The sequence below is a fragment of the Bos indicus x Bos taurus genome, chromosome 14, assembly GCF_003369695.1.
Source record: "Bos indicus x Bos taurus breed Angus x Brahman F1 hybrid chromosome 14, Bos_hybrid_MaternalHap_v2.0, whole genome shotgun sequence".
NCBI lineage: Eukaryota > Metazoa > Chordata > Mammalia > Artiodactyla > Bovidae > Bos > Bos indicus x Bos taurus.
The window spans coordinates 73,495,839-73,517,421 of record NC_040089.1 but is presented as its reverse complement, the minus strand read 5'-3'; the positions used below and the strand labels follow the sequence as shown (position 1 = coordinate 73,517,421).

The 21,583-nt window shown below is 39.0% G+C and overlaps 1 protein-coding gene across 1 annotated transcript in view; it reads left to right on the top strand.

Annotated features, from left to right (window-relative positions):
* Positions 1-15,385, top strand: part of LRRC69 (leucine rich repeat containing 69) — a 77,514-nt gene extending 62,129 nt beyond the window's left edge. The window contains exons 7-8 of the mRNA XM_027561587.1: positions 1,195-1,374; positions 15,059-15,385. Of these exons, the coding sequence (XP_027417388.1) occupies positions 1,195-1,374; positions 15,059-15,169 (291 nt within the window). The 3' untranslated portion in view covers positions 15,170-15,385. The remainder of the gene's footprint in view (positions 1-1,194; positions 1,375-15,058) is intronic.
* The last annotated feature ends 6,198 nt before the right edge of the window (positions 15,386-21,583 follow it).

Genomic DNA, 21,583 nt, shown 5'->3' with positions numbered 1-21,583 from the left:
ACCATCCCAGAGAATAAGCTGAAGTGTGTAGGAGGTTATGCTGCTGAAGGATCAGGCAGTTAAGGAACCCATGCTCAGGGCTGTTTCTGTACAGAGGCAGTGTTCCCAGATGTTTGCTGAGTGCAAGGGATAGAGTAATAAGGAACAGGGAGACAGAGATTTATAGGATTTGTTATTATTTTTAAAGATTTTAATTGGGATAGATGAGTGAAAGGTTATGTTTGTATGTGTATATTTATGTATGTATGTTTGTATTTCCACACAGACTATCTTAATACCACTGAGAAATCTTTCACTTTGGCCAAAAAAAGGTCTTATACACTATTAAAAATTCATGCAGTGTTTTTGTAAAATTTACATAGAACTTCATGCTCTTGGCACAAGAGAGGCATTTAGTGGAATGAATCACATGTTTATTTTGTTTGCTTGGTCAGTGGAGATATATATGTATTTTATAATTTTTTATTTTAAGATGGTGATATTGTCATAGTGACCATCCTCACCACCTATTCTATTGTTTAGTAATGGTATTATCTAAAGTGTAGTTTCTGTATGTATTTATGTGGCTAGGTTTAATATATACTGAATTCAAAGATTTGATTCATAGAAATCAATACTCTTTACTAATTTGGCTCAATGCAGGTACTCAGTTTAGTAGATAACTTAGTCTAGTACCTCTCCAACTTTAACACACATACAGAATACCTGGGGAACCTTGTTAAATTGCGGATTCTGGCTCAATAGATCTGAGTGCAACTAAGTCTGAATTTCTAATAAGCTTCTAGGTGATACAGATTCTACTGATTCTGCAGCTTAAGTAGTAAGGATTTAGACCTTAGTAAATGTGACAGACTCAATTTTTGAGTCTAGTCTGAATATTTGTATAGTCCTTTCCTATTGTGATGAGAGACACAAAATTTGAACCTACACTTTAATAATGTAAATTTATTATAATCTGAATTCCTATATGTCAGAAATATTACAATGGAAGTAAATTGCTTTTTGTATATGCTGAAAACTAAACTTACAATGCCAGGTTTGACAATATAATTCATTATATATACCATGGAGAACTAATTTAACAGAAACTGTGAGGAATAAGCCAAAAATATAAATTAGTGAAATGGGAATCAATGTAACATAAAACAGTTATTTTGAGAATAATCTGAGGAACCATATTCTTTTTTAATATAGGAAATAACATCAAGATTTATAATGAATCAGCTAGCAGAAAAGAATCCTTTCCTAATGAAAGCCATAAAATGGTACCCACAGGTCAGGAGCATAATCTCTCAGGGAAGAAAGTGTGCAATATGTGAGAAGTTCTTTTTAACCATATGGCTGGAATGTGTTGAGTTTTTTCCTCCATCAAAGGTAAATGGTGTTTTCTGTATGAATATGAACATAAGACCACCTCTTATTCTTTGTCCTTGTCTAAGTTGATCAATATAAACTACATTTGTATCTAAGAATTGACATCTATGATGATATAATGGGTTTTTCACCAGCTTTATTGATTTATAATTGATAGATAACATAGTGTAAATTTAAGGTGTATAACATGTTAATTTGATACATTTATAAATGCAAAATGACTACCACCACAGTTATCACCCACATCTCCATCCTGTCACATATCATCATTTTTTATTTTTGTGGTGAGAACACTTAAAATCTACTTTCTTAGCAACATTCAAATATATGATACATATGTAATATGTATGTGTATATGACTAATATATATCATAAATATGTATGATGCATATGTATACTTACATATCATAAACATGATATATGTATATTGTATTAGCTGTAATCACCATGCTGTACATTAGACCCTCTAACTTAATCTTATAACTGAAAATTTGTACACTTTGACCACTATCTCCGCATTTCTCCCAACCCATAACGTCAGGTAACTATCACTTTACTATTTCTCTAAGTTTGTCTTTTTTATATTCCACATATAAATTATTGTGCAGTATTTATTTTTTCTCTGATTTATTTCACTTAGTGTACTTCCTTCAGTGTCCATCTAAGTTGTCATGAATGGCAGGATTTCCTTATTTTCCTTAGCTGAGTAACATTCAGTGGTGTATAGATATACACCACAACTTCTTTATCCATTCATCTGTTAACAGACATGCATAGGTTGTTTCTATATCCTGGCTGTTGTGAGTAATGCTGCAGTGAACACGAGAGTGCAGGTATCTCTACGACATCCCGATTTCAGTTTCTCTGGATATGTAATAAAGTGGAATTGATGGATGATATGGTGGTTGTATTTTTAATTTTTTGAGTGACCTACATACTTTTTTCTATACTGTCTGTACAAGTTTGCATTTCCACCAACAGTGCATACAGTTCAGTTCAGTCACTCAGTCATGTCCAACTCTTTGCAACGCCATAGTCTGCAGCACGCCGGGCCTCCCTATCACCAACTCTCAGAGTTTACTCACACTCATATCCATTGAGTTGGTGATGTCATCCAACCATCTCATCCTCTGTCGTTCCCTTCTCTTCCTGCCCTCAATCTTTCCCAGCATCAGGGGCTTTTCAAATAAGCCAGCTCTTCACATCAGGTGGCCAAAGTATTGGAGTTTCAGCTTCAGCCTCAGCCCTTCCAATGAACACCCAGCACTGATCTCCTTTAGGATGGACTGGTTGGATCTCCTTGCAGTCCAAGGGACTCTTAAGAGTCTTCTCCAACACCACAGTTCAAAAGCATAAATTCTTCAGTGCTCAGCTTTCTTTATGTCCAACTCTCACATCCATACATGACTATGGGAAAAACCATAGCCTTGACTAGATGGACTTTGTCAGCAAAGTAATGTCTCTGCTTTTTAATAAACTGTCTAGGTTGGTCATAACTTCTCTTCCAAGGAGCAAGCGTCTTTTAATTTCATGGCTGCAGTCACCATCTGCAATGATTTTGGAGCCCCCCAAAATAAAGTCTGTCACTGTTTCCACTGTTTCCCCATCTATTTGCCATGAAGTGCTGGGACCAGATGCCACAATCTTAGTTTTCTGAATGTTGAGTTTTAAGCCAACTTTTTCACTTTCCTCTTTCACTTTCATCAAGAGGCTCTTTAGTTCTTCTTCACTTTCTGCCATAAGGGTGGTGTCATCTGCATATCTGAGGTTATTGATATTTCTCCTGGCAATCTTGATTCCAGCTTGTGCTTCATCTAGCCCTTCATTTCTCTTGATGTACTCTGCATATAAGTTAAATAAGCAGAGTGGTAATATACAGCCTTGATGTACTCCTTTCCCAATTTTGAGCCAATCCATTGTTCCATGTCTGGTTCTAACTGTTGCTTTCTAGGGAGGCAGATCATATGGTCTGATACTCGCATCTCTTTAATAATTTTCCACAGTTTGTTGTGATCCCCACAGTCAAAGGCTTTAGTATAGTCAATGAAGCAGAGTAGATGTTTTTCTGGAATTCTCTTTGCTTTTTCTATGATCCAGTGGATATTGGCAATTTGATCTCTGGTTCCTCTGCCTTTTCTAAATGCAGCTTGAACATCTACAAGTTCTTGGTTCACATGCTGTTGATTTTGAGCATTACTTTGCTAGCATGTGTAATGAATGCAGTTGTGCGGTAGTTTGAACATTCTTTGTCATTGCCCTTCTTTGGAATTGAAATGAAAATTCACCTTTTCCAGTCCTGTGGCCACTGCTGTGTTTTCTAAATTTGCTGGTATATTGAGTGCAGCATCTTAACAGCATCCTCTTTTAGGATTTGAAATAGTTCAGCTAGAATTCCATCACCTCCATTAGCTTTGTTTGTAGTGATGCTTCCAAAGGCCCACTTGACTTCACACTCCAAGATGTATGACTCTAGGTTAGTGATCACACCATCGTGGTTATCTGGGTCATTAAGATATTTTTTGTATAGTTCTTCTTCCCTGGTGGCTCAGCTGGTAAAGAATCCATCTGCAATGTGGGAGACCTGGGTTTGATCCCTGGTTGGGAAGTTCCCCTGGAGAAGGGTATGGCTACCCACTCCAGTATTCTGGCCTGGAGAATTCCACAGACTGTATAGTCCATGGGCTCACAGAGTCAGACATGACTGAGAGACTTTTCACTTCACTGTGTATTCTTGCCATGTCTTAATATCTCTTCTTCTGTTGGATCATATTGTTTCTGCCCTTTATTGTGCCCACTTTTGCATGAAATGTTCCCTTGATATCTCTAATTTTCTTGAAGAGATCTCTAGTCTTTCCTATTATATTGAAAAAGGAGACACAATCACAAATGGGCCTTGTTCTTGATTTAAAAATCTAGAAATAACTAAATATCAAATTGTAATGCATCTACTCATGTGAATGTGAAATTATGCCATAATTATTTTATGAATTAGTTAGATGAGGATTGGAAAATATTTGATGAAAAATTTTTCTGAATCTCAAATATTAACTTTCACCATAATTCATTCAGATGCCTTTGACTTTTTCATGTGTTATAGCTCTTGCTGTCTGAGTTTTGTTAGTCCTCAACATTTACAGAATTATCATTAACTTCAAGTAATTGATACTTAAGTATTAACTACTAAGGATATAATGCTTCAAAGCAACAACAAAAATTAGTCCTTTTTAGTTACCACCAACTTGGATCGTAACATCTATGTTGATGGTACTTGGTACTACCAATGAAATAGTCTCATAAAATTCTTTCCAAATACTGCATTCCAAATAGTGCCAAAGATATGCATTCAATGTTTTCATTTTGTATAGTTATGTTAACTTAATAGTTATAGTTATGTTGAACTTAATATTTTCCTAGATTCCTTTAAAGTTGAAGAGTTTAGGGAGGGAATAATTTGGAATATGAACTGTCAGTCCTGTATTTAGTGATGTAATTTAATGAGGGCTTCCTTCAAAAGAGTCTCAGTCGAGTAGGTTTCACTACACATGAGTGAAAAAGCTGATCTACTTTATGAAAATAATTAAAATTTCAGTCTTAATTCCTTTTTTATAACAAGCTGTCAGTAATGAAACATAAGATTGCATTTAATAATTTTACTCATTACATATAGAGCAAAATCCTACTTTGTAACAAAAAGTTATTATTACTTGTATACCACTGACATTCATTTATGAAACTGATAATTTCAACCAGTCAGCTGTGAAAATGAATGTTAGTTTTAAAATATTTATGCAGTGGTTAGTTAATTTAAAGTAAATTACACACTTAGGAGATCAAGGATACCACATTTCTAATTGTAAATAATCATGACAGTAATATATATTTATTCAAAAAATTGAAATGGCATGAATGTTTCTTATCACTTAATTTGGAAAACAGTAAAACAGTTAGAGTATAGATGATCTTGCCGTTCATGGCCCACAGCTTTGTTGTGGCAAAGGGGCTTGCATAACTCAATGAAACTATGAATCATGTGGTGCAGCACCACCAAAGATGGATGGGTCATGGTGAAGAGTTCTGATAAAATGTGGTTCACTGCAGAAGGAAATGGCACCCCACTCCAGTGTTCTTGCCTGGAGAACTCCATGGACAGTATGAAAAGGCAAAAAAATATGACACTGGAGGATGAGCCCTCCCCTCCACCCCCCAGGTCAGAAGGTGTGCAGTATGCTCCTGGGGAAGAGTGGAGGGCAATTACTAATAGCTTTAGAAAGAGTGAAGTGGCTGGGCCAAAGTGGAAATGGCACTCAGCTGTGAGTGTGTTTGGTGTTGAAAGTAAAGTCTGATGCAGTAAAGAACAATATTGTATAGGAACTTGGAATGTTAGGTCCATGAATCAAGGTAAATTGGATGGAGTCAAGCAGGAGATGGCAAGATTGAACATCAACATCTTAGGAATCAGTGAACTAAAATAGATGGTAATGGGTGGATTTAATTCAGATGACCATTATGTCCACTACTGTTGGCAAGAATCCCTTAGAAGAAATGGAGTAGTCCTCACAGTCAACCAGAGTCCAAAATGCAGTACTTGGGTGGAGTCTTAAAAATGACAGAATCATCTTGGTTCTTTTCCAAGGCAAACCATTCAGCATCACAGTAATCCGAGTCTGTGCCCCAACTACTGATGCTGAAGAAGCTGACCAGTTGTAAGAAGACCTACAAGGTCTTCTGGAGCTCACTCCAAAAAAAGATGTCCTTTTCATTATAGGGGATTGGAATACAAAAGTAGGAAGTCATGAGATACCCAGAATAACAAGCAGATTTGGCCTTAGAGTACGAAATGAAGCTGGGCAAAGGCTAACAGCTTTGTCAAGAGAATACACTAGCAACAGCAAACACCATCTTCCAAAAACACAATAGATGACTCTACGTGGATATTAATGGTCAATACCGAAATCAAATCGATGATGTTCTTTGCAACCAAAGATGGAAAAGCTCTATGAGATCATAAAAACAAGACCTGGCTGACTGTGGCTCAGATCATGACTGAAGTTCAGGGTTAAATTGAAGAAAGTAGGGAAAACCTCTAAGCCATCCAGGTATGACCTAAATCAAAGCAGTCAATATGTCAGAATATTTGGAAAGCCCAGCAGTGGCCACAAGACTGGGAAAGGTCAGTTTTCATTCCAATCCCAAAGAAGGACAATGTCTAAGAAGGTTCAAACTTCTGTACAATTGCGCTCATCTCACATGCTGGCAAGGTCATGCTCAAAATCTTCAAGGTCAGCTTCAGCAGTATATGAAATAGGAACTTTCAGATGTAAAAGCTGGGTTTTGAAGAGGTAGAGAAACCAGAGATCAAATTGCCAATTTTTGTTGCATCATGGAGAAAGCAAGGCAATTCCAGAAAAATATCTACTTCTGCTTTACTGACTATGCTAACGCCTTTGACTGTGTGGATCACAACAAACTGAAAAATTCTTCAAGAGATGAGAGGACCAGACCACCTTACCTGCCTCCTGAGAAACCTGTATTTGGGTCAAGAAGCAACAGTTAAAACCAGGTGTGAAGCAACTGACTGGTTCAAGATTGGGAAAGGAGCATAACAAGGCTGTATGTCGTCAGCCTGCTTATTTAACATATACAGAGTACATCATGCGAAATGCCAAGCATGATTCCAGCTTGATGAATTTCAAGCTGGAATCAAGATTGCCAGGAGAGATATCAACAACCTCAGATATGCAGATGATACCACTCTACTGGCAGAAAATGTAGAGGAACTAAAGAGCTTTTTGATGAAGGTGAAAGAGGAGAGTGGAAAAAGCTGCCTTAAAACTCAACATTCAAAAAACTAAGATCATGGCATCTGGTCCCATCACAGCAAATAGAAGAATAAAAAAATGAAAGCAGTGACAGATTTTTATTTTCTTGGGTTCCAAAATCACTGTGGACAGTGATTGCAGTCATGAAATTAATAGATGCTTGCTTCTTGGAAGGAAAACTATGACAGACCTAGACAATGTATTCAAAAGCAGAGACATCACTTTGCTGACAAAGTTCCATCTAGTAAAAGCTATGGTTTTTCCAGTAGTCATGTATGGCTATGAAAGTTGGACCATAAAGAAGGCTGAGCACCAAAAAATTGATTCTTTAGAACTGTGATGTTGGAGAAGACTTTTGAGAGTCTGTTGGACAACAGGGAGATCAAACCAGTCAATCCTAGTCAATCAACCCTGAATATTCATTGGAAGGACTAATGCTGAAGCTGAAGTTTCAATACTTTGGCCACCTGACGCAAAGAACTGACTCATTGGAAAAGACCCTGATGCTGGGAAAGATTGATTGGGAGAAGGGGGTGGCAGAGGATGAGATGGTTAGGTAGCATCACCGAACCCATGGATGTGAGTTTGAAAAACTGGGAGATGGTGGCGAACAGAGGAGCCTGGTGATCTATAGTCGGTATATGACTTGGCTACTGAACAACAACAGCATCATGAATGATCTCACATACTGTCTCTTGATTGCTTCTACTTCTATGGAAATTCATTGAATTCTCTTTTCCCTTTAAGGAACTCTTTTCTTAAACTGCTAGGTAGAGTTAACAATTGTATTCAGTATACACAATTTTTTTTTTCCTTCTAAAGAATCTTAAATTGCATTCAACTGCAGCACATTTATCTGCTGTGCATTACCAGAATGTTTGAACCTCCATGTGACACTCAAAAGCCATTGATTATGCAGAGGTGGTGATGAGAGGGCAGTTATCACTCTGTACTGGAGAGAATGTTGCATAGCTAGATGGGTCACTGAGTCATGAGCAAGATTTTCTTTCTGATTTCTGCCCTTATTACAGTCCAAACTGCCCTAAGGGTGGAATGACCATATATAGTATATCATGTAAGTCAAGATTCTTTTGAGAGTAAAAGTAGACAGCATTCTTAATAACTGAAAAATCAGGAAGCCAGGACTGTCCTAAGCAAAACTGAATATTGCTACACTTCCTAATTGAAGCAGTTAACTTTAGAGGAGTGGTCATTCCTGGTGCTTATGCAGAATAGAGGAGTTGTCATTCTGAATGTTCATCTTGTATTTTTAAACTTACTTTCAGGGCTTCCCTTGTGGCTCAGCTGGTAAAGAATCCACCTGCAATGCGGGAGACTGGGTTTGATGCCTGGGTTGGGAAGATCCCCTGGAGAAGGGAAACGCTACTCACTCCAGTATTCTGGCCTGGAGAATTCTATGGAGAATTCTATGGACTGTATAGTCCATGGGGGTCACAAAGAGTTGGACACGACTGAACGCTTTCACTTTCACTTTTCATTTTCACTTTCAGTCATTCCATAAATATTTGAGACCTTGCTTTAAGCAGGAAAATCTGGATGCTAAATACCATGCAAACAAATAGGGTACCTAGTTTGTCTCAAATGGTTAAAATCTAAGAGTTGAAACTCTGAAGATGTAAAAGACATTAGCTATAAACTCAAAATGTTAAATGAGACTAGTTGCTTTAGGGATTCAAAGTGTAAGATGAGATTGCTATAGGTTGTCAGGCCTATGAAGTGCCTAGGCAGATGCTGGAACTTGTGCAGGGCATTGACATGGTTAGAATTCAGATACATGGAGAAGGAAGCAGGAAAGATATTCTAGGAGAAGAGAACAGTATGGAGGAGAATGAGTCATGTTTATAGGCAGTGAATCAATTAAGGTGATTTGTGGCTAAGAGTAGGAGAAAGAGACAAAAATATTAGGGTCAAATTCTGTGAACATGTGAAAGGATAGAATAAAGAATTTGAACTTGATCCTGTTTGGAAATGGAGTTCTCCTGAATGTGTGGGGATGAGTCAATGCTATAAAAAAGAATTTTAGAAGGAATCATTTGGGATTTAGAAGGAATCATTTATGCTAGAGTAATTGGAGTTTGAAGGGAAGAGAAACTGAAGAACAGAGAGCTGTTAGAGTGCTTGCCTGGTGGGGTGTGAGGGATAGAAGTAGAAATGCAAGGAATGGAAGCGCCATGAGGGAGGAAGGAGAGCAGAATGCGGTGACTGATTGGACGTGGGAAACCCAGAAGGTTCCAGAGGGATCTGATTTGGGGCAGGACTTCAAGTTTCATTTTAGACATGTTGAGTTTCAAGTGATATGTGGATAATTGAAGTCACTATGTTTAGCGATCAGTTGGAGACAGACTAGAATAGCAGAACAATAAACTTCTATGCTTTATTTGAAAATATGTGCACTTTCCAATAACTGTTCATTCTTCCAAACAGTTCTGTAAATTATTATTAAACTCTAATCAAAACACTACATTGGAGAAAGAAGCTGGGAGGTACTCTATGACTAAAACGATCTAGAGTTTAGTGAACTTAGATTCTAGTCATGTCTCTGCCTCTAACTATGAGGCCTAAGGTAAGTCACCTTCCTTCTCATTATATCTGGACCAGTTTCCTCATCTGTACAATGAAGTGAGTAGATTCAAAATCTCTCCTAGCTCCAGAGTGCCTTGATTCCTTAATTGGGAGAGTGGCTATGATAGTCATGCTTTTCGTGGTCCTGCTAATTCAGAACATGATACTAGTATTCGTTTCCCATTGCTGCTGTAACAAATTTCTAATAATCTTGATGTTTTAACAACAAAAATGTATTAGCTTGTAGTTTAGTAGGTCGGAAGTCCAATATGAGTGTTATTGTGCTAAAATCAGTGTCAGGAGGACTGCGTTCCTTCTGGAGGATTCTTTCCTCCAAGAGAGAATCCATTTTTTCACTCTTTCCAGGATTTAGTGGCTACCTACCTTCCTTGGCTCATGGTCTCCTCCCTCCATTCTCAAAGCCAGCATTGGCAAGTCTAGTCCTCCTCAGACCACATCACTTGGACTTTCTCTTTTGCCTCCTTCTTCCACTTTCAGTGGTCCTTATGATGAAATTGGGTCCACCTGGATAATTCAGGCTAACCTCTCCATCTTGAGATCCTTTTAATCTTTTTTTTTTTTTTAAAGATCTTTAATTTTATCACACCTGCAAAGTCTCTTTTTCCATGTAAGATAACATATGTAGTCATAGGTTCCAGAGTTTAAGACCTGGATATTTTGGGGGAGCCTTTTTCCTGTCTACCATGATACCTTTTCCTAAGAAAAAAGAAAGGCATCTATCTCTTCTTTCCTAGTCCTTGCACTTCATGAAATACTGAAACTTTATCCAAAGCTCTGCTTTATACTATATGATATAAATATATATTTTGATACTTTTTGATTTCTTAAAGCTTAAAATATGGTAGTTGTCACTCAGGCATATTTTAAAAACAACTCTCAATTCCACCATTCAATGAATATAAAACTTAGTAAGCATGCATTTTCAAACTTAAAGTGGAAGACTATTTTTCCTTAAAATACAGAGAGGATTATAATCATGTTTATTTCCTTTATGAAATAATGCATTTTACTGTAGAGATTAAAGAGAAAATTAGACTTTAGTATAGCATTTCACATTTTAAAGCTTTTTGCTAAAAAGATATAAAATCATAAACCAACTCCTTTTCTTCTTCTCTGACTTTGGCTTGATAAAAAGGATGTTTAAGCGTTTCAGTTTCTAACTGTAAACAACAAAGCAGTATTTATCTTTGATGGAGTTACGAGGTTTTATTAGTTGAGGTTTTTGAAGACATGTCTACTCTGTGTGTCATAATTCCTTTGTAAATGCTTATTTCAAATGGATGTATGTTATACAAGTAGAAATATATGTCATACTGGTGACAGTGCCACAAATGGAAATAGAAACTTAAATGGTATCAGGAGTCAAGGTATTAGAGACTTTCTTTTCTCATGTAAGCATTACTGAGTTCAGTGGCTTTAGATGGAAAAGTATATTACCAAGGAATTATATTGAGTCCATTTTTCTCAGTAAAATTTCCAGGAAACAATTAATAGCCGTGAGATATATGATGTTATAAATAGTAATTATTAACTTAGAGAATAACCACAAGTTGTTCAATACAAAGCTGATAATGGCTTTTGGTAAAATAAGATTAAATACATTTTAATAAAAAATTTATGAAAAAATTTAAATAAAACATTGTATTCTAATTAAACAATAATACCCTCCAGAAAAGGAATGAGGAACACAGACATCTTGCATTCCTGCTTGCAGCAAGTGCCAAGTCAAATTCTGCTCATGCAGTTTCTTAAAGACACGAGGGAGAATGGCTAAAACCACGGCGGAAATAGGAAATGCTTTTAATAGTTTCTGTTATGAACTTTTCACCTCATGGAGAAACTGGACAAAGAGAACTGGATCACTCTATGGCCAAGTTGCTTTCTTGGTTTGTGTTTGTCTTTCTTCAACCTCCTCCTCTTGGTTCATGGCTCTGCTCTTTGTCCTGGTTTCTTAAACAGAAGCTGAGTGAAGTGCATGTAGCATGGTATATTTTGATAGCCTTTAGTTCTGGATGAGATGTGTTACAGTCGTCGACAGGAATAGTTTATTAGATGAGAGGGTTATCTACTATGTATATGGAAAGGCCACATTTAGATTTCGGCTTTTGTCATTAGTTCTTTAAGTACCATTTCAACATTTAACCATTATAAGCTATTAATCAATTTGATCTCATATAGAGTAGATTTGAATTATTATACATAATGTGTCTGATATTGTACAACTACTTATGAATTCTTTTTATCTTTAGACTAATATTTATTGTTGATGTCCCATGAGTCAACATTTTATGATCTGTTTATTGTTTATATAGAGAGTATATTGTTTCCCCAATACAAAATGAACATTCTTGAATTACTGCTCTCATAGTTAACCTTTTCTATTAAAAAATGTCTTTTTGTATCTTCTCCAGGTAGCCACATCCTAGACATCCTTAAAACCCTAGTCCACTGTTTTGTTATAATGTGAAGTCTTGCTTCATATGCAGCCTATGGTGATGTGTCTTTTCTCTGCACCCATGCAGAACATATCAGTGGATTGAGCCTTATGTTTATAGTTATTTTTTTGTGTTTATGTCTTACATTTCCAACTAGTTGCTGAAAGATTCTTAGAGGCAGGGATTGTTCCTTATATATCTTTGTATCTTTGACACTTTTGCCTAATAGGGTACAGGTTTTTGGTTGTTTGTAATTTGTCATAACTCCTAGCTGCAAGTAAAAGAAACCCACCTCACACACTAACTCAAGTAATGAAGAAGGTCTAGGGATAAGTCTGGCTGAATATTTAGTCATGCTGGGTTGGGTATCCAAATTTATTCATCCAGAATTTGTCCTCCTGGTTTCCTTTGTTTTGGCTTTTCTCTCAGATTGTGTCGGAGAAGTCAATGGCACCCCACTCCAGTACTCTTGCCTGGAAAATCCCATGGACGGAGGAGCCTGGTAAGCTGCAGTCCATGGGGTCGCTAGGAGTTGGACACAACTGAGCAACTTCACTTTCACTTTTCACTTTCATGCATTGGAGAAGGAAATGGCAACCCACTCCAGTGTTCTTGCCTGGAGAATCCCAGGGACGGGGGAGCCTGGTGGGCTGCCATCTCTGGGGTTGCACAGAGTCGGACACGACTGAAGCAACTTAGCAGCAGCAGCAGCAGCTCAGATTGTGTGCATGTGTGCTAAGTTGCTTCAGTCGTGTCTTACTCTTTGTGATCCTGTGGAGTGTAGCCCACCAGGCTCCTCTGTCCATGGGATTGTCCAGGCAAGAATACTGGAGTGGGTTGCCATGCCCTCCTCCTGGGGATCTTCCTGACCCAGGGATCGAACCTGCATCTCCTGTGGCTCCTGCTCTGTAGGTGGATCTTTACCACTGAGCCACTGGGGGCGCCCTTGCTCTCAGGTTAGAGTTCTTTCAATTGTGTCTTCTGGCTGTGGAGGGAGCACTTCTTCTCTCAACAGATTCAGGGAAAGCTTTGGGGCTGATGATTATCGGTTTTCTTGGAAGCTCTTGGGCTATGTGCTTACATGGCTGTGGTAGTGGGATCAGTTGCCCTCTCTCTTTCATAACATTTGCACTGAAATTGGAGAATGGGTAGTTCCTTAAAGGAAGAGGTGGGCTTTTGTGCCAGCTGGTGGGAAATGGGTGCTGACAGACAAAAAATAAGATTCCCATTAGGGAATTTCAGTCATGTTTCCTGGTTGATCACATAAACTTCTAGGAAATAAGTCAGGTTTGTAGAGATTCCAATTTTCACCCTCATCCAAAATATTTTATCATTAGAATAGTGCCATGTATTCTCTGAGCCTTTGGCTCTTCATTGATTTATCACCAAGGTTGAAAGGTTATTACTCTCTTGAGGGTGGATTAATAGCTGTATTTAGGTGCTTTAACCTTTAAATAGGCCCAGGGTGTTCTTTTATGGAAGAGTGAACAGAACAGTAATGAAATCTCTTACTGTGGATTGTGATAATGATAGCCCAGTGGGTTGGTTAATGATAAAACTAAGTAGCGTTATCAACCAATTAAACTTTGACTCTGTTTTGGACTCTCTCACTGAGACCTGTGTTGACCTCAGAAGTTGCTTATAAAGCAAATAAATGGTAAGCTTTGAGGTTGCCATTATTTCAAATATAGTGGTCAGAACATGTACACTAAGAGGTCAATACTTTGGCCACCTGCTGCAAAAAATCGACTCATTTGAAAAGACCCTGATGCTGTGAAAGGTTGTTGGTGGGAGGAGAAGGGGATGACAGAGGATGAGATGGTTGCATGGCATCACCGACTCAATGGACATGAGTTTGAGTAAACTCTGAGAGTTGGTGATGGACAGAGAGGCCTGTCTGCTGCAGTCCATGGGGCTGCAAAGAGTCGGATATGACTGAATGACTGAACTGAATTGAATTGAAGTGGTCAGAACATGTACACCAACTTAGTGTATATGTTCTAAAATTCCTTATTTGTACATTTAGAAGTAAGATGAGAGATATTGTAAGTACAAAAACTTAAGTCCTATATTGATCAACTTGCTTGAAACCTAGCCCGTGAAAATCTTAATGAACATTGCAGACAATAAACAGAGTTCTAGGAAGATTAATTTCCATGAGAAATGGATGCTAGGTAAAACTGAGATGTGTATCGAAGTGTTCAGTTAGTCTCTGTTTATTGATCAGTTTAACATCCCTGTAGATCAGAATCAGGTTTGTATGGATTCTGTATCATTTTTTTTGCCTTCATCCCAGAAACTTTACAACTAAGCAATACAGTAATATCTTTGGATAAAAGCCTAGATAATCTTTTATCATTTGAATTTTATTTAGTGTTGAGTATGCCCTTCTTAGGGCTTCAGTGGTGGCTCAGGCAGTAAAGAATCCACCAGCAGTGAAGAAGACCTGGCTGTGATCCTGGGTTGGGAAGATCCCCTGGAGAAGGGAATGGCAACTCACTCCAGGATTCTTGCCTGGAGAATCCCATGGAGAGAGGAGCCTGGTGGGCTACAGTCCTTGGGGTCACAAAGTGTCAGACACAACTGAGCGACTAAGCACAGCACATAGCAGCATGCCCTTGTTAACTAGTTAAGTTTGTTTATTTGTGTGTGGGAAAAGAGCAAATCAAGCATAAACAGTTTAGTATGTACTTTAGAAATCAATATTCTGAAATCTCCGAGAAAGCTAATATTTATTTTATTTACTTAAAATACTTAAAATATTGTAAATGTTTAAAATATTTATTGAGTAGTGCCTTAATTTTATTTTTAATCTTTACTTTTTAGAACTGGAAAATAAGCAGAAATCTACAGCTGGTACCTCTTCGAATATTAATTTGTTCTTATAAATGTTTTTACCAACGTAACCCTAACATCTTTGGAATTGCTCAGGTATAGAGCAGGTAAGTAGCTCATTTAGAGCCTCACATGACTTACCCATCAGCTCTACGCACATAGTCAGATTATGCCCAGCTTATGATACCCTGCTCTTTGTCAATACCTTAAGTAAAGGAAGAAAAGAAAAGTAAAGGACCAGTTTAAGCACCACAGTCTAACTTTAGATTGTTTAGACTCTTAAGTGTGCTGAAAAATAAAATAAAAATAGAAAAATCAGTGTGTGTGGCAATTGAGTGTCATTTTTTTCTGTCATTTTATTTTGATGGGGTCAAGTATTTATTTTATGGGTATTTTGCAAGTGAAAGAGAATCACATTTTAGTGCTAGATAGTTCAATTATGATTTCAGTTGCGTTCTTATTTTCTAAGAGGCACTAAAATCTTTCTTTTCTGTCTTTATTAAGGTAATATTGGTTTATAACATATAAGTTTGGTATAGTCAACATTCTGTTTCAGCTCCTGTGCACACTACCAGAAGTTTAGTCTCCGTTCACTGCCATACGGTTAATCCCCTTTATCCGCTTTGCCCTCCCCAACCCCCTTCCCTTCTGGTAATCACTAGAATGTTCTCGGTATCTGTGTGTTTATTTTGCTTGCTTATTTTGTTTTATATTCCACATATGAGGGAAATCGTATAATATTGGTCTTTCTCTTATTTCATTTAGTGTAATCCCCTCAAGGTCCATCCCTGTTGTAGCAAATGGCAATATCGCATCTTATTTTTTTATGACTGAGGTGAGAGTTGGACTGTGAAGAAAGCTGAGCGCCAAAGAATTGATGCTTTTGAACTTTGGTGTTGGAGAAGACTCTTGAGAGTCCCTTGGACTGCAGGGAGATCCAACCAGTCCATTCTGAAGGAGATCAGTCCTGGGATTTCCTTGGAAGGAATGATGCTAAAGCTGAAACTCCAGTACTTTGGCCACCTCATGCAAAGAGTTGACTCATTGGAAAAGACTCTGATGCTGGGAGGGATTGGGGGCAGGAGGAGAAGGGGACGACAGAGGATGAGATGGCTGGATGGCATCACTGACTCGATGGACGTGAGTCTGAGTGAACTCCGGGAGTTGGTGATGGACAGGGAGGCCTGGCGTGCTGCGATTCATGGGGTCGCAAAGAGTCGGACATGACTGAGCAACTGAACTGAACTGAACTGAGTATTATATAATGGAGAAGGCAATGGCAACCCATTCCAGTACTCTTGCCTGGCAAATCCCATGGACAGAGGAGCCTGGTAGGCTGCAGTCCATGGGGTCGCTAGGAGTTGGACATGACTGAAGCGACTTAGCAGCAGCAGCAGCAGTATTATATAATATCCCATATCTTCATCCATTCATCATTCATGAACACTTAGGTTGTTCCCATATCTTTGCTATTTGTAAATAATGCTGCAATGAACATAGGGGGCATATGTCTTTTCAAATCAATGTTTTTATATTCTTCAGATAAATATACAGAAGTAGAATAGCTGGATCATGTAATAGTTCTATTTTTAATTAAAACATTTTTGTACTGAAGTATAATTGATTTATAATATTGTTAATTTCAGTTCAGTTGCTCAGTCATGTCTGACTCTTTGTGACCCCGTGGACTGCAGCATGCCAGGCCTCCCTGTCCGTCACCAACTCCTGGAGTTTACTCAAAACTCATGTCCCTTGAGTTGGTGATGCCATCCAACCATCTCATCCTCTGTCATCCCCTTCTCCTCCCACCTTCAATCTTTCCCAGCATCAGGGTCTTTTCCAATGAATCAGCTTTTTGCATCAGGTGGCCGAAGTATTGGAGTTTCAGCTTCAGCATTCATCCTTCCAATGAATATTCAGGACTGATTTCCTTTAGGATAGACTGGTTGGATCTCCTTGCAGTCCGAGGGACTCTCAAGAGTGTTTGAGCATCTCCTGTGGAGGTATGGGTCGGCAGTGGACTCCCGCAGGGACAGGGGCTCTGGGTGCAGCAGACTTGGGTGTGGCATAAGCCCTTTTTGAGGAGGTCGCCATTAACCCCACCATAGAGCTGCCAGAACTTACAGAGGACTGGGAAATAGATTCTTGGAGGGCATAAACAGAACCTTGTGTGCACCAGGACCCAGGAGAAAGGAGCAGTGACCCCACAAGAGACTGACCCAGACTTGCCCGTGAGTGTCCAGGAGTCTCCGGTGGAGGTGTGGGTTTGTAGTGGCCTGCTGCAGGGTTGGGGGCACTGAGTGTAGCAGTGCATGCATGGGATCCTTTGAAGGAGGTCGCCATTATCTTCATCACCTCCACCATAGTTTGGCCCCAGGTAAATAATAGGGAAGGAACAAAGCTCCACCCATCAATGGAAAACTAAAGATTTACTGAGCATGGCCCCACCAATCAGAACAAGACCCAGTTTCCACCACAGCCAGTCTCTCCCATCAGGAAGCTTCCATAAGCCTCTTATCCTTATCCATCAGAGGGCGGACAGCCTGAAAAACACAATCTGATCACATGGATCACAGCCTTGTCTAACTCAATGAAACTATGAGGCTGCAGTGTAGGGCCACCCAAGACGGGCGGGTCATGGTGGAGAGTTCTGACAAAATGCGGTCCACTGGAGAAGCGAATGGCAAACCACTTCAGTATTCTTGCCTTGAGAACCCCATGAACAGTATGAAAAGCTAAAACGATAGGACACTGAAAGAGGAACTCCCCAGGTGGGTAGGTGCCCAATATGCTACTGGAGATCAGTGGAGAAATAACTCCAGAAAGAATGAAGAGACGGAGCCAAAGCAATAACAACACCCAGTTATGGATGTGACTGGTGATGGAAGTAAAGTCCGATGCTGTAAAGAGCAATATTGCATAGGAACCTGGAATGTTAGGTCCATGAATCAAGGTAAATTGGAAGTGATCAAATAGGAGATGGCAAGAGTGAATGTCAACATTTTAGGAATCAGCAAATTAAAATAGACTGGAATGGGTGAATTTAACTCCGATGACCATTTTATCTACTACTGTGGTGAGAATCCCTTAGAAGAAATGGAGTAGCCATCATAGTCATCAAGAGTCTGAAATGCAGTACTTGGATGCAATCTCAAGAACGACAGAATGATCTCTGTTGATTTCCAAGGCAAGCCATTCAGTATCATAGTCTATGCCCTGACCAGTAATGCTGAAAAAGCTGAACGGTTCTATGAAGACTTACAAGACCTTCTAGATCAGATCAAATCAGATCAGATCAGTCGCTCAGTCGTGTCTGACTCTTTGCGAGCCCATGAATCGCAGCATGCCAGGCCTCCCTGTCCATCACCAACTCCCGGAGTTCACTCAGACTCACATCCATCGAGTCAGTGATGCCATCCAGCCATCTCATCCTCTGTCGTCCCCTTCTCCTCCTGCCCCCAATCCCTCCCAGCATCAGAGTCTTTTCCAAAGAGTCAACTCTTTGCATGAGGTGGCCAAAGTACTGGAGTTTCAGCTTTAGCATCATTCCTTCCAAAGAAATCCCAGGGCTGATCTCCTTCAGAATGGACTGATTGGATCTCCCTGTAGTCCAAGGGACTCTCAAGAGTCTTCTCCAACACCACAGTTCAAAAGCATCAATTCTTCGGCGCTCAGCCTTCTTCACAGTCCAACTCTCACATCCATACATGACCACAGGAAAAACCATAGCCTTGACTAGACGGACCTTTGTTTTCAAAGTAATGTCTCTGCTTTTGAATATGCTATCTAGGTTGGTCATAACTTTCCTTCCAAGGAGTAAGCGTCTTTTAATTTCATGGCTGCAGTCACCATCTGCAGTGATTTTGGAGCCCAGAAAAATAAAGTCTGACACTGTTTCCACTGTTTCCCCATCTATTTCCCTGAAGTGGTGGGACCGGATGCCATGATCTTCGTTTTCTGAATGTTGAGCTTTAAGCCAACTTTTTCACTCTCCTCTTTCACTTTCATCAAGAGGCTTTTGAGTTCCTCTTCACTTTCTGCCATAAGGGTGGTGTCATCTGCATATCTGAGGTTATTGATATTTCTCTTGGCAATCTTGATTCCAGCTTGTGTTTCTTCCAGTCCAGCGTTTCTCATGATGTACTCTGCATAGAAGTTAAATAAGCAGGGTGAGACCTTCTAGAACTAACACCTAAAAAAAGATGTCCTTTTCATTGTTACTTTCAGGTGTATGGTAAAGTGAATCTATTACACAAATACATATATCCATTCTTTTTTAGATTCTTTCCCCCATAAGCCATTACAGAGTACTGAGTAGAGTTTCTTGTGCTATACAGTAGGCCCTTAGTAGTTATCTATTGTATATATATGCCATTCACAGCAACATGAATGGACCTAGAGTCTCATACTGAGTGAAGTAAGTCAGGCAGAGAAAGACAAATATCACATGATGTCACTTATACATGGAAACTAAAAAAAAGGCTACACATGAACTTTTAAACACATATGTATTCTTAAAAACTAAAATAGAGTTACACATGTAGAAAATAAACTCACGGTTATGGGGTGTAAAGGGTGGGAGGAGCAGATAAATTGGATGATTGCATCGACACATACATATTTTTAATTTTTTGAAGAACCTCCATACTGTTTTCTGGAGAAGGAAATGGCAACCCACTCCAGTATTCTTGCCTGGAAAATCCCATGGAAGAGGAGCCTGGTGGGCTACAGTCCATGGGGTCGCAGAGTTGGACACGACTGAGTGACTTCACTTCACTTCATACTATTTTCCACAGAGGCTGCACCAATTTACTTTCCCACCAACAGTGTGTGAGGGTTCCCTTTTCTCCACATCCTCGCCAGTGATCGTTGTTTTTCGCCTTTTTGGTAGTATCCATTCTAATGGGTAGGAGGTGATATCTCATGGTTTTGATTTCCCTAGTAATTAGTGATGTCGAACATTTTTTCATATGCCTGTTGGCCTTCTGTATGTCTTCCTTGGAAAAATGTCTATTCAGATCCTCTGCCCATTTTTGAATCAGGCTTTTTGTTGTTGAGTTTTATGAGTTCTTTACATATTTTGGATGTTAATGCCTTATTTGATACGCAAATGTCTTCTCCTGTTGGAGGGTGTCTTTTCTTGGTGTTGATGGTTTCCTTTGCCTGCAAAAGCATTTTAGTTTGATGTGGTGCTGGTGGTTTAGTTGCTAAGTCGTGTCCAACTCTTGCGACTTCATGGACTGTAACCTGCCAGGCTCCTCTGTCCAGGGATTCTCCTGGCAAGAATACTGGAAATTTATTTTTGTTTTTGTTTGCTTTCCCTGAAGAGACATACCTAGAAATATATTGCTAAGACCAGTGTCAAAGAGTGTAATGTCTGTGTTTTTTCCAGGAGTTTTATGGTTTCAGGTTTTACATTCAGTTCTTTAAAGCTGAGTTATGTGTACGATGTAAGATGATGGTCTATTTTCGTTCTTTTGTATGTGGCTGTTCAGTTTTCCAGTACCACTTATTGAAGAGACTGTCCTTTCTCCATTGTATGGTTTTTGCTCCTGTATTGTAAATTAACTGTCCATATATGTGTGGATTTATTTCTGAGCTCTCAATTCTGTTTCATTGATCTGTGTATATTTTTCTGTCAATACCATGATATTTTGATTACTTTAGCTTTGAAGTACAATATGAAATGAGGACAGTGATCCCACCATCTTCTTTTTCTTAAGGATACTAAAGTCCTCTTGACTAAGACAAAACCTTCATTCCACTTAAAAATGAGTAGAAGCTGAAAACCCAGGCTTGGTTACTCCTAACATCACTTTGTTCTTGCTTTTAAAGCTTGTCAATTTTTTTTTTTCCCACAAGAAAACCATGGGAAGTAGTGCTGGGATGAGAATTTGGCTCCTTTTCTCTGTGGGACAACAGAAAAGTAGGGGGGAAAGTTATGAGAATGTGTAGTACAGTTTGCATAGATGAGTAGCTCTTGGAAGTGTTCTGTCCAGCAGCATCCACATCACTTGAAAACTTGTTGGAAGAACAAATTATCTGTCCCCACCCAGAACCACTGAATCAGAAACCAGGAGAGTATAGTACAACAGTCTGTGATTGAAAGCTCCTCCAGGTGATTTTGATGCACATGCTTGTTTGAGACCCCAGGGACAGACTAAGATAAATTTGCTGTTTATCTTAGAAAAGCAAGAAATTTAATTATAATTTATTTTTAAACCCCACTATTCATGTGACTAATTGGTGGTGGTTCTTATGGAAAGCTGAGTGATTTTTCATCTTACGTATGTTTTATTACCATGTTACCTTCCTAACTGGGCCTTTTTTTAGGTCACTTCAGGACATGGTCGTTCATGCAGCAGGGTTGCCTCTGGCATACCTGAGAAGCTAAATAAATGGAGCTTAACTGAGAGGCTCTCAGTTCGGTAGAATGCAGGAGTCAAGCCCCACTGAGACAGAGTTGCTCCAGGAAAATTTCTAAAGGCTCCATTAACCAAGAATGCATTTTAAACA